The sequence below is a fragment of the Acartia tonsa genome, chromosome 3 (assembly GCF_053477335.1).
Source record: "Acartia tonsa isolate MP-2025a chromosome 3, ASM5347733v1, whole genome shotgun sequence".
Taxonomy (NCBI): Eukaryota; Metazoa; Arthropoda; class Copepoda; order Calanoida; family Acartiidae; genus Acartia; species Acartia tonsa.
Window position 1 is genome coordinate 52,553,710 of NC_137262.1, and position 14,881 is coordinate 52,568,590.

The window sequence follows — 14,881 nt, forward strand, 5'->3', positions numbered from 1 at the left end:
AAATCACGAAACCTTTTTAAACATAAGTATTTTGGTCTAAGGACGGACCAAATGTCGGACGGAGAGCCAAAGTCATTGATGGTTTCAACTTCAATACCAAAATGAAATCAAAATTATACATGATTAGAACGCAGCTAAATACTTACTTATCCTCCGCCAAATCTCCATGAACAAGGACGACAATGTACCAGATGACGGCAAAGAACAGCCAGGAACAGAAGAACGAGGCGGCGAAACTGAAGAAGGTCCAACTCCAGTCCAGTTCTATCATAGACGTGAAGAAATCCTTCAAGAATCTAAAAAATAAAACGTTATTAATTTATTCATATTCAGCATCATTAGATAAATCTATTGCATAAAAAATAAATGTATATTTGTAGGTGTATATACGAAAACCTGCCCCAAGTAGTGGAGACCCTTTTCGTCTGCTAGAAAATTGCTTTCTATTCTTATGTAGCGACTTGGTTATGTTAATATTTCAGACGCTATTGGCTCAGTACAAAATCGGGACAGGGTACCCGCCCTGTGGGCGCAGAGGTATGTAAAGCTCATACCCCCTCTATTCTTTTACGTAATGTATAAGTATAGTTATTTCTCGTATCGTATTATAAACGGCTTTCCGCGGATATAGAATGTACAATTATAAGATTAAAACCAGTTTTTTAGCCCCGTGGTGCCGAAGGCACGGGCTAAAAAAACTGGTTTTAATCTTATGATTGTACATTTTCATATTCGTAGAAAGCTGGATATAATACGATGCTAGACATAGTTTTTTCGTATGGATGAGAACCGGTTCCTATCCACCGGATTCGAATGAATACGAGAATTATATCCTATTTTTGCAGATAAAAGGTACACTTGCTTATGTTTTCGCTTGCCATATTCTTATTGTTCTTGTTGCAATACATTTTCAAAACACAGCTAAAGGCACCGGCTAAAAAAACTAGTTTTAATCTTATGATTGTACATTTCTATATTCGTAGAAAACTGGATATAATACGATGCTAGACATAGTTTTTTCGTATTCATGAGAACTGGTTCCTATCCACCGGATTCGAATGAATACGAGAAAAATTTTTATCATTTTTTGCAGCAAATGATCTCTGAAATTACTTGTTGGGTTGTTTTTTTGAGAACTTTTTTAGTTTAGATTGACAGTCTATTTTTATTTGTAATTAATCAACTTTTGCATTTAAAATAGTAATATATCTTATTCCAGTATGGCTTCGAAACCGTTTGATATCCTCTGGAACCGGTTCTCATCCATACTGAAATATCATGTACAGCATCGAATTACAGACTATTTTCCATATTTTTTTCATTTTAATATCCGCGGAAGCTGGTTATAAGGTGATGCAATAAATAACTATTAAACTAAAACTAGTGGCTGCGCATACTAACCTTTAAAAGGGGGGGGGGGAGGGGCACATAAACATCGAATCTGTCGTATAATATATCAAATTGTAAATGGTCCCATTCGTCGTATTTTTAAAATGGCTTTTTATAGATTAGGTTACATTGGGTTAGGTGATTGCCCCACAGAGAGAAAATCTACTGTGAAAAATACGAAGAATCGCCCCTTAAGGTGCGTTGCCACGAAAGGGACTATACCCATGAGATTTTCTAAGCAATTGTGTGATAAAAGTAAAAGTATTGAAAGTGTAAAAGTTTTATTTAATGTTGTGTTTACCTACCAAACAACATAAACCATTTTCTGCGCTAGAGTAAGCTTAATGTTGCTAGTTTATCTAGAAAATAAAAGGGTGAGGCATCCGTGGATATTAGGATACTGAGATATCTAGCTTTTTAAAATGTATTTACAAGAAAAGCCAACAAAATGCTAGTTTATTCTAAAAATATTGAATGGCTGAATGCCTACTATTGTTTAATTTTTATCCTATTATATATTTTGTAAGCAGTACTAATGGTTTTCAATATTTTCATGTAGGTTTAGGGTTATTTTAGTTTATATTGAATAACGCATCGAGGATAGGGTTGCAGCCACTAGCTCATCTATAGATTTACATATCATAGATATGAAAAAAGTATATCAAAAATTCTATATAACCAATGTTTCTACATTTACCTAGAAATGACATGATAGCCATGAAAAAAAATGCGGATGACACTTCCTTACAAAGGACAAGATAGACCGTATATAATATTTTTACGACCCATATCCCCTGGACAAAATTGCAACCGGTGGTAATGTCCCTTTAATTGGTTGTGAATCACCCAAAAAGAACCTCCTTGCTTTACTTTTAGGTTTTACTATTAGACAGAGAAGGTTTATTGATGGTCATGTCATACAGGGTTATGGTCCCCGCAGGGGCTAGAAAATGGGAGGGGTTATGGGTTGATGCAAGCAATTTTAGTGAAGCAGTTTACACAATTCCATACAAACAAACATTAACAAACACCGGAGAGGGAATATTATGCTGAAAAAAAATGTTGCTGTAACTATAAAGTATGTAAAAGTTCCAATTATAATGAGACTTATTATTTCTCGAGGACTTTAAAATTCTTTTAGTAAATCTTAACTCACCAGTGGACCAAAAAGGGTTGATGAATAAGTACTATTTTGCCTAAAAATCTAAAGATCTTTATAAAGATTCTTTACTTTTTATAATACTTATTAACCTATAAAGAAATTGCTTAGTTTATGTACAGATAAATAATTTCATAAATTCACATTTATATAATTTTGGTAAACATAATAAAATATTTTTAGAATATTTAACATTTAACTGTGTAATTTATAGAGTATTAAATTAGCAAAAGTATGATCTAATCTTAAGAACACATTAGAAATTGACAAAATAATTTACATTCATTTACATTTTCATAGTCTTTTTGTTTTATTAATAGCTAGCGGCTACGCCCCCTAGAGGCCTCTAGGGGCACTAGAGGAGGGGGGAGTCGAATTTGATAACCCAATATCTTATTTTAGATTTTAAAAGAATAAGTAAAAATAAATTTAAGGGGGCCCTCCCTTATTTTTAATTTTAGTTAAGCTAATTTTTAAAAAGAATTTGAAAGAACCCGATCGGTTCGGCTGTTAGCAAGATCTTTCGGTACACACACGCAGACAAACACACATCCTGTTACTTTATTAGAAGGATATTTAGGCCACCCTGCAAATATCCTTATCGTTCTTGTTTAATAAGTGAACAATACATATTTAGATAATATAGAGGTTGCCTTTAGCTGTGTTTTCAAAATGTATTGCAACAAGAACAATAAGAATATGGCAAGCGAAAACATAAGCAAGTGTACCTTTTATCTGCAAAAATAGGATATAATTCTCGTATTCATTCGAATCCGGTGGATAGGAACCGGTTCTCATCCATACGAAAAAACTATGTCTAGCATCGTATTATATCCAGCTTTCTACGAATATGAAAATGTACAATCATAAGATTAAAACCAGTTTTTTTAGCCCGTGCCTTCGGCACCACGGGGCTAAAAAACTGGTTTTAATCTTATAATTGTACATTCTATATCCGCGGAAAGCCGTTTATAATACGATGAAAGAAATAACTAATACATATTTTAAAAATCAAAGTATTTTATAATAAGGTTCTGAATGGCATTCCAGCATAACGTCCATAACAATATGCTTTTTCTAGTTTTGGACTTTAAAAAAAATCTTCCATAAATCTATCCCTGTATCTCTGAATGACGTATAAATTTGATAATACATAAAATTTAAATGTTTGAACACAAAATTGAATAGAACAATGGAACCCTTTATCCTTGTCAATTAGTAAACTATATTAACATACAGTGTGATTTTATAATAATCTAATTGGTTCTATTTTGAACCTGGTAATAGTGTCTAACTTTTTATCTTCGTGACGTAACAAAAATCCATCTCTTTTTTAGGGGTTTCCTTTCCCACCTCCCCTCTCATCCTTCGATTTTTGTTACGTCACAAAGATAAAAAGTTAGACACTAATACTAGGTTCTTCTATTTTTATTCTTTTATATTAAAAGATTACTAATAAATTTAATTTAGAGCTTTTTTGTGACGTGTCTTTTAAATATTTGGTAACAAGAGACAATTTCATATGCTTTTTCGATATTCCTTATGAATTAAGTTTTAGAAAACTTTTTTATTCGCCCTGTATTTATAAAATTGTTGAGCTAACAGTTCATCAGATTTTATTATGTGATACTTCGTCCCGACACACAGAAAACTGTCCCGAATTTGTATTAATTTTGAGGAACAAGACTCCAGTGACGTCATATTTTTCTTTTCCGAAAAAGGGAAGGGGGGAAGAAAATCTCTTCAAAAGAGATGGGGAAAACCCCCTTTTCTCCCATATCTTTTTTCTTCCCCCCTTCCCTTTTTTTTCTTTCCCCCTTCCCTTTTTCAGGAAAGAAAAATATGACGTAACTGGAGTCTTGTTCCTCAAAATTAATACAAATTCGGGACAGTTTTCTGTGTGTCCTTCGTCCCTAGCCCTTCCTCTATTCAAATTAAAAAAAACAACAATGTTTCAAGCTGTTAAATATATTTATAAACTATTACTTTATAGAAAAATTAAATCAATAAAACTGTAGTTTTTAATTTGTTTTTTTTTCTACCATTTACACACACTTGAGCCTTTTTTTCTATCAAGAAATCTATAATTCATTTTCCAAGTAAACTGTTTCTACTTTCCTACAAAATTACACAGAAATTCTTAGCAAATTTAATGGTTTGAAAATTAAAATAAAAGAAGAAAAAACTCATTCATGATTTTTAAGGGAGTCCAAATTTGAATATAAACAGAACTTATTAATAAAGGCATTTAGCGATAAAAATGGATATATTGATTGGGTTGGTGCTTTAAATATTAGAAAAAATTGGCATTAGGATCTTTTTAAAGATTATAAAAAAATAAGATAGATAACCTCAACACCTTTTAGTCATCCTTGAAATTTTATTTATCACACAATAAATGTATAATTATAAGCCTAATATCCAGAAAACTACCTCACTGCTGTGTCTTTTTTTTTGCAGTGTTTATATTTCCGATTACCTTATTTCAAAGAACCAATACAGAGTCGGCATAGGGTCCCCGACCCGAGGGTAAGGTTATATAGTGTCAAATTTATATTATTACATAGACCAACAAAATCATTAAGTGTTATTGAATAAATCTCTAACTAATTTGCTGGAAATCAAAATTGTCTTAAATGTATGAACATTACGTTCTTTTGTCATCTCAATGCTTAATGCAATTGCAATCAATTCTATGGATACAGGGATAGGTAAACGAAAGAATTATAGACAGCTTCCCGCGGTATCAAAATGAAAAATTGTAATTAAAACCATTTTGCTAGCTCCAGGGGACAAGGCACAGGCTACTAAAAAAGTATTTATTTGATAAAGTTCCATTTAATATTCGCGGAAATCTGTAATATTATGTTATACATGATTTTTCAGTATGGCTGAGAATCGGTTCTATACCAGTGGATATTTATCGGTTTCGGAGTCATACTGAAAAATGTTTTATCTCCCTAAAAGTTTATCTTCTAGTTGTTAGCCACTGGTACTAATATATTCAGATTCTTTAAAGTGAATGGTAAGAATTACCAATAGCTTATTTTGACTACAACTAAATGGATTTTCATCCTTGTTTGTCTTTGAGAAAATTAAAGAGTGGAATTGCTCCAGAAATTATTTCTGAAAATAGGACACAAAGCTTATAAAGCTTATGGTTGGTGTTTAACAAATAAAAAATAAAAATTCTTTTTTTTCTTGAAGATATTGAGCATCTAGCTTTCTTCATAAATTATTTTTAGTAGCGAAGCTACTCTATAATTCACAATGTCCGTCCGTCCGTCTGTCCGTCTGTCCGTCTGTCCGTCTGTCCGTCTGTCCGTCTGTCCGTCTGTCCGTCCGTCTGTCCGTCTGTCTGTCCGTCCGTCCGTCCGTAATTAATGAATTAGGGGAAACGTGATTTTCTCGGCTCCTATAAAAGATAGAAAGCTGAAACTTTTTGACAACATTCTCATCAATAAGGAGCACAATTAACTATAAAACATCAATGGCGGTCGGACTGCTTTTTAGCAGGTTTTAGGCTATTTTTATATTTTGCAAAGAAGGTGTATCAACTTTTTTGCTTTTTATTTAAGATAGCTAGCCGGTTCTTTCAGTAAGTAGTAGATGTAAAATTTTTCATAGAATTCAGATATGCAATCGTTTTTTTTGTAGACCTCTTATTTTTTAAGTAATTTAAGTTTTTTTAAAAAAATAATTAAGTCGGTTTTAAGGTACTAAAACGCAACAAAATAAAAGAAGAAAATGGCCAGTATGAACAAAAATAGTAAGATCTTTAATTTGACACCTTACTTTTAAAATTCTGTTGAGTAATTATTGAAAAAATCTATTTTTTTTAACCTCGGTTTAATAAAAACTTTAGACCTAAATATTTTCTCAAACAGACATAAAAAACATGGGTTCATATGTACCTTTAGAATCAGAAAAATATTATGAATCTATTCTAAGCAAAATTGAAAAAGTTTTATAGAACTATAATAAAAAAAATAAGTTTATTTAAGAATCATAATTTCGGCTTTAAAGGGTTAGCTTGAACCAAACCTAAACAAAAGACAATGCAATGTAGCAAATATTTTTTAAACACAAGAAACAATAATGTATTTTTAATTGCATTTTTTTGAAGTTAATAAACAGACTGATGCATATTTGTTCATAATTTTTCATTCTTTACATGTTCTTTAATATCACTATATTTATTGTAGTATCTATTGTATATATTGTATTAACGTTCTCCATTTTTCTGGCAATTCTATAGGTTGATTTTATAGGTTAAGCTTCCCCATTCGTCAATTTTTGCGATTTGTGATTGGCTAGTTTAGTAGTTACAATTCTTAAAATAAACTTTTTATTTTTTCTATTTTTTATTACAATTTTTTTAAACTTTTTCAATTTTGCTTAGAATGGTTTCATATTATTTTTCTCATTCTAATGGTATATATGAACCCATATTTTTTATGTCTGTATGAGAAAATATTTAGGTTTAATGTTTTGATTAAACCGAGGTTAAAAAAATTGATTTTTTCAACAATTACTCAACAGAATTTTAAAAGTAAGGTGTCAAATTAAAGATCTTACTATTTTTGTTCATACTGGCTATTTTCTTCTTTTATTTTGTTGCGTTTTAGTACCTTAAAACCGACTTAATTATTTTTTTAAAAAACTTAAATTACTTTAAAAATAAGAGGTCTACAAAAAAACCGATTGCATATCTGAATTCTATGAAAAATTTTACATCTACTACTTACTGAAAGAACCGGCTAGCTATCTTAAATAAAAAGCAAAAAAGTTGATACAGCTTCTTTTCCCCATATCTTTGGTGTTTGTGTCCGATTTTCAAAATTTTTTCAGTTAAAGATATCAAAATTAAATTTCCCGTCGTTTGAAGAAAACAACGATGACTTTCAGTCTGCCTTTTTGCAGGTTTTTGGCTATTTTTATATTTTTTACATTTTTCTCCATATCTTTGGTGTTTATGGTCCGATTTTCAAAAATTTTTCAGTTAAAGATATCAAAATTAAATTTCCTGTCGTTTGAAGAAAACATCAATGGCGGTCAGACTGCCTTTAACAGGTTTTTGGCTATTTTTATATGTTTGACATATTTCCCCATATCTTTGGTATTTTTAGTCCAATTTTAAAACTTTTTTGCATTCAGTTTCCAAATAATTTTTCCCATTGTTATGTGCATCTAGAATGTAATTTACTTTAACCGTCTTCATCATACAAAATAAAACAAGGTTTCGTGTTTATTTTCTCCAATAAATCTATTCTTGATTTAATAAATACACTTTAAATCTACTTGTACGTATTCCCATTCACAATTTGTGCTTCGCTACTTATGGATGTTGTCATCCTTGTTTCATTTATTTATAACAATTGCAATATGCTAATTATTACAATTTTAATTTGTCATTTTTGAATTTATATTTATAGATTTATTGTTTAAAACATATAATAAATAAGTCTGGAAATAATTTCATAAAAATAACATATTGATAAACATTTTGAAGTTTATAGTCCAAAATATTTTAGCCAAAAAAATCGCCGAAATGTATCCACACCTCAGGATATAGGACACAGAGAGTTAGGTTGAGTGAACAACACTTTTCACATCAACTTTATTGGCGGATTTTTAGGACCATAATTTTGCAACAATTGTAGCTCTCTCTACACTTTTTAGGGTATATAGTATACTGTTATTTCATACAACTGTCTAACTTTAAAATTCAGATATCAAGAAAATGAACATTACGTCAGTAATAAATTTGTAGAATTGATATTACCAGTAAATTCAATTAATGCTTCTTTGTTATTTGCTGTGTGCTTAAAGATTTTTATAGATTTTTTTCTGATACTTCATTTGATCAAATAAGACTTTAATATACACTAGCGGTTTCGCCCCTAGCCTCTAGGGGCTTTGCCCCAAGAGGTATAATTACATTTTTATTACCTGGGGATCCCCAACTCCACCACTATTTTAAACATTTTTTTTAAAAATGGCGTGGCGATTTTTTGTTTTTTGGGAGGTTGGGGGTGTCCCACCCCCCCCCCCCCCAATAAAATAGCCTAAAACCACCACAGGACCAGTGGGTATATTCCCTAAAGAGTAGAATCCGATCAGTTCTGTGGTTAACGAGATCTTAAGGGACAGACAGCGGACAGACAGACGGACGGACAGACATCGTTCTATTTTGTGTTATAGATTAAATTGACATAGAGCGTAATAAAGAGTAGTTGTGCTGCAAAAAAAATATCAGTCTATCTCATTAACGGATCAAACAAACAAAAATTTGCATATACGTTGTCTATTGTCTTGTCTATTAGTCTAATAAGCCTGGTTCTATGGATCAAGCTTCAATTTATATTACAGCATCAAAGTAAATATAAATAATTCGAATGCATTGTAATAATACTGTTTTAAACAATATCAAGAATAAATCACAGCCAATAAATCATTTTTAAACTTAAACAATACACTTTTAAAATAATTGCATGAATGAAGTATGGTTTTCAGCTCTTCAATAACTATTGTCTTTATTGGATAATTGCGTCTGTTTTTTGGTATTATGAGTAAACTTCTAGGTTCCTAAGGAGAAAAAGATTAATTTTCAAAGAACCAATCATCAATAAACGCGTTTAGACACAAATTAAACGTTTTGCCAAATCATTTGTAAGGCTTAGCAACTATTAAACGTAACCCTCTAGGCTTTTGAATTAGGGGGTAATTTAACCCTCCATTTCAAATGTAATTTCTTAATGGAAAAACTAAAAAAATATGTTAGTATAGTGGTTAAGGATATCCTTTACAACACACACACACACACACACAACCTGTTACTTTTTAAAATGATATTGTTTTATTCAAAACTAGCGGCTTCGCCCCTAGCCTCTAGGGGCTTCGCCCTATGAAGTAGTAGGAAGTCAACCCTCCTAAATAGAAATATTCAAAAGGTTATTTTTTGTTTAATTACTCTGTGGTATAATTAAACCTAGGTTGTGCGCTGTATGCACAAAAAATTCAATTCGTAAAAGTTAAACCCAGGTTGTTTGCCGTGGTTTTTGTTTACAAAAATTAAAAAAATTAAAAATTTTAGAAGTAAGGATTTTTTTGGGGAAGGTTTGTGGTGTCTCACCCCCCAAGAAAATAGCTTAAAATCACCAGAGGACCATTAGGTATATTCCCAGAAGGGTAGAGCCCAATTTGATCATCAGTTACTGAGATTTTACAACAAATATTAATAAATTTTTTTGGGGTGGTTGGTTTTTTTAGTTTTTTAGAGGTTGGGGGTTTCCCACCCCCCAGGAAAATAGCTTAAATCTATCACAGGATCAGTAGGTATACCCTGAAGAGTAGAGCCCAATCGGTTCAGTGATTACCGAAATCTTAAGGGACGGACAGACAGACGGACAGACATCAAGCTACTTTGTATTTTAGATTACTATAATAATGAATTAATATTATACTTAGTACTTACCGTAATCAAGCAGCTTGAAAACATAATATGTATTAGTTAGAAAAGAGTAATTTATATAAAAAAAAAAAAGAATGCGACTATATAGAATTTGCCAAACAATTATAGGTATAATCAATAAAAAATAAAAAAAATGTTTAATTTTAAAAGAACTTGAAATAGTTGTAGGATAATACGATACCATTTAATTCCGAGTTTAAAAGAGTCATATAAACAATTAATTCTTATCTTAGAGATTGGATGATTTTAAAAGACGAATTTATACAATATCACCATACAATATCAGGTTAGCTTAAATTTCGAATTAACTGTAATGCTAAAGTATGATACAAATCCAGAAACCACCGATGGATCTAAAGGCAGGAAGGAAGGGGATAATGGGCTGTTTATTGCAATACTCCCTAAAGTTTTATAATAATGTTTTCTTATTCGTTGGCTTAACAACTTTTGGAACTTTCATTGAATTTTGATTGGTTGGTTCATCTAGTTTGGTGTCCAAACATTTCAACCACAGTTATTGTTTCTACAGAAGGGGAAATTTGATGTATCATCAATGAGGATGTACATTAATTTATCGGCCATTGTTTTATCCCTTTAGTCCCCTGATGTTAAGGTGATTATAAAGGATATTAAAGTATACCCTCCAGATTTGTAGCAGAGTATGCCCGCAAGGGTTAATGGTCACAGATGTATAGTAGGTCCTGCCTGCAGGCTTTATGATGGCCTCAAATATTTTTCTCTCTCTTAGGATTTAAATCTTTTGAACACTATGGTAAATTTTCAACAACAAAAAAATTAAAGTTAGGTTAGTACCAATTTTGAAAATTAAATTTGGAATAAATCTTTCAGTATGGCTGCAAAACCGATTAATATCCGCGAGATTAGATTGAAATCGACAAGTAAATCATTGACAAGTTTATTTGTATAGAAATCAATCAAATACATGGACTTATTTATGTGAATATAAAACAAGGATGACAACATCCATATGTAGCGAAGCACAAAAAATTGTGGATGGGAATACGTAGAAGTAGATTTAAAGTGTATATATGAAAATCAAGAATAGATTTATTGGAGAAAATAAACACGAAACCTTGTTTTATTTTGTATGATGAAGACGGTTAAAGTAAATTACATACTAGATGCACATAACAATGGGAAAAAATATTTTGAAACTGTTAATGCAAAAATGTTTTTAAATTGGACCAAAAATACCAAAGATATGGGGAAATATGTCAAACATATAAAAATAGCCAAAAACCAGCTAAAAGGCAGTTTAGCCGCCATTGTTTCTTTTCTTAAAACGCCAAAAATTTAATTTTGATATCTTGAACTGAAAACTTTTTGAAAATTGGACCATAAAACCAAAAATGTGGGGGAAAATGTGAAAAATATAAAAATAGCCAAAAACCTGCAAAAAGGCAGTCTGACCGTCATTGTTGTTTTCTTCAAACGACAGGAAATTTGATTTTGATATCTTAAACTGAAAAAATTTTGAAAATCGGACCATAAACACCAAAGATATGGGGAAAATTTGAAAAATATAAAAATAGCCTAAAACCTGCTAAAAAGGAGTCCGACCGCTATTGATGTTTTATAGTTAATTGTGCTCCTTAATGATGGAAGTGTTGTCAAAAAATTTCAGTTCACTATCTTTTATACAAGCCGAGAAAATTACGTTTCCCCCAATTCATTAATTACGGACGGACGGACATTGTGAATTATAGAGTAGCTTCGCTACTAAAAATATATATTAACATACATCATTTAACCAATAAAAGCCTTCTGCAACCATCAGCTAGCCGTTTATATTGAGCTAATTCATTGCTTTGAAATTCATTTGCGGCTGTGGTAAAATCTTGGCCGTTTGTGTACGGGACTTATGCAGGGAGAGAGGGGATAATAGGATGTTTATTACACTAGTCCCCAAAGTTTTAATATAACATTTTTTTGGGTATTCTTTTTAATTGATTGGTTGGTTTGTTAAGTTGGTGTCCAAACATTTTAACCACAAATAATAAGAAATGGTAAATTTGTGTATCATCTTTGGGGATGTACATCAATTTATCTGCCATGGTCTTATCCCTTTAAATCTCTAGGATTTAGGAGTATTTGACTTTAGTTTGTTTGTAGGGACAGAACAATGTCACAATGCGTATGAAGGTGCTTTGACTTTTGTGTCGGAACCTAAATTGGGACATTCCATTACCCAAGGTTAGGAAACTTCATTTCACTTTTCAATAAAATTTAAAATGTAGCCGTTTTTGAGAAAATTAGATTTGAAAATTTCAATTTCAATTTTCATCCCCTAGGAGTTTACGCATAATCATGACAAGAAAAGCAAATATTATTTATTTAAAATTTTGGACAAGTTTGCTTTTATAAAGTTCTTCATAAAACCACTCCTAAAGTGTGTTGATTCATGGCCATTTCTATCAGTTACTTTGCTAAGGTCACAGAAATTCAGTCTTAAATAAATCATATGTATATAGAGAGGTTTTATGAAGAACTTTATAAAAGCACACTTGTTCAAAATTTTAAATAAATAATCTTTGCTTTTCTTGTCATGATTCTGCGGTAACTCCTAGCGGATGAAAATTGAACTAAAAATTTTCAAATCTAAGTTTCTTAAAAACGGCTGCATTTTAGATTTTATTGAAAAGTGAAATGAAGTGCACTATGTCCTAATTTAGGTTCTGACACAAATGTCAAAGCACCTCCGAACGCACTGTGATGTATGATAAGTTTCTCACCTATGAGATTCAAAATTAGATTCTGACTTTCTGTATGTGTTGATTCTTCCATGCTTTGACACAACTCGGTTCTTCTTCGTCTATAAATATTCTTAAAGCTATTTTCATTTAGGCAATATAGCGAAGCTACTCTATAATCTAGTTTATATGTCTATCTGACTATCTCTATGTACGTATCTACATCGATCCTAAGAGGAAATTGTAATTTGGTAGGCTGTAATTTTGTGAAGATTCAAAAAAAAACACTAAAGGTCTGATATATAATTTACTTTGTCAGAGTATGTTACGATGAAATTGGGGGCAAAAGAAATTAATGGAATTCAAATAGTGGCAAAATTACAGGAGAACAAGCAGCTAAAGTCGCCCTAAGCCGCAGTCAACCTAAGGTACAACTAGCGGCAGCTGCAGCTGGGAGACTTTAGGCATGTCTTTCAACCTCTGATGAAAAATTAGAAATGAAAAAGTAATAGTTTTTAAAAATCGGTTCACTTTTCCTTCATTTATAAATAACAATATTATTTTGTAATACAACTTTATATTAGACAGGCGAAATTTTTTTCTTCTGTTAAAGTTTTCTTCTATTCCTGAAGAAAAGGATTTAAAAAATGTGACCTACATACTGACATAAAAATATATGAAATATTAATCTGAAAATTCATCTTTCATCATATTTTATCAAAATAGGCTGAAAAATAAATCTTCAATTATGTTTTTGACGTTTTAAATGATAGCACAGCGTCGATGTTCAGAATGGTATATAATATCATATAACCTGATAAATTATAGGTGTTTTGGGTATTTATATCAGAACTTATGATCTTGTTACTGCTTGAAAATTGATAATCCAAAATTGGGGGGGGGGGGAATCACCCCTTTACCCCCCCCCCTTGGACGTCTATGGGCTGTTTATTTCACAATAATCCTTAAATTTTTAAAATAATGTTTTCATATTCGTTAAATCAACAATTTTGGGGAATTTTATCGAATTTTGATTGGTTGTTTTATTAAGTTGATTATCTAAAAGTTTCAACCACTAAGGGTATTTTTGTGTAATATAATTTGGGATTTAAACCAATTTATCGGTCATTATTTGTCTATGTATCTATCTATTATTATCATAATTCACCTGTGCGTGCATGACCGCCAAAATACCAGACTTCTTTCTGAATGGGTTCCATCTGAAACAATAGAAAATTTCAGATATTTGGCTTCTATGGAAATGACAAGATTACAGAGTTATTTCTCGCATCGTATTATAAACAGCTTTCCGCGGATATAGAATGTACAATTATAAGGTTAAAACCAGTTTTTTAGCCCCGAGGTGCCGAAGGCACGGGCTAAAAAAACTGGTTTTAATCTTATGATTGTATGTACATTTTTATGTTCGTAGAAAACTGGATATAATACGATGCTAGACATAGTTTTTTCATATGGATGAGAACCGGTTCCTATCCACCGGATTCGAATGAATACGAGAAAATTTAATACATACATACAATACAAGGGGACATTGGACTGTAAATTACGCTGGTACCCAAAGTTCTATAACTACGTTATCTTATTCGTTACCTAGAAAACTTTGGGTACTTTTATTGAATTTTGAATGGTTGACTAGAACTGTCCAAACTTTTCAACTAATAATTTTAATCTACGAAAGATGAAATTTTATTTATTATCATTGGGTATTTACATAAAAATCTTTTTCTTTGTATTATCCCTAAATGTAATTTTAGGCATATTAGTAGGTTGACGTATTATTTCAATTAAATTGTCGAAGCGTTACAAACTGACGGACAGAGTATATGATTCATAGAGTAGCTTCGTAATACATAATGATTTTTAGTTGTAAGTATACCAAGCTAGTTACCAAGTACTATATAGCTATGAATGGAATTTTCACATTCTAAATATTTTCATGATTAAGATTTGATAGTATATTGATAGGTCAATGAATTGAAACAAATATTCACGTATACTATAACCTTCCCAATTATGTAGGAATTCTGGTTTTAATATTTATCTGATAATATCTTAACAAGAATGATGTCTTACAAAGTCGAAGAAGCTTGTCAAAAGCGAAGATTTTCTATAATTATCGTCTGTCCG

General features: G+C 31.2%; 1 protein-coding gene across 5 annotated transcripts in view; it reads right to left on the bottom strand.

The window, feature by feature from the left end:
• Positions 1 to 14,881, bottom strand: part of LOC145314564 (ATP-sensitive inward rectifier potassium channel 11-like) — a 51,797-nt gene that overhangs the window by 16,908 nt on the left and 20,008 nt on the right. For all 5 annotated transcript variants that reach the window (XM_080154535.1, XM_080154533.1, XM_080154537.1 and 2 more), the window contains 3 exons: positions 13,902 to 13,953; positions 12,776 to 12,855; positions 147 to 296 (listed from right to left, as the gene is read on the bottom strand). In XM_080154535.1, the coding sequence (XP_080010661.1) occupies positions 147 to 296; positions 12,776 to 12,855; positions 13,902 to 13,953 (282 nt within the window). The remainder of the gene's footprint in view (positions 1 to 146; positions 297 to 12,775; positions 12,856 to 13,901; positions 13,954 to 14,881) is intronic.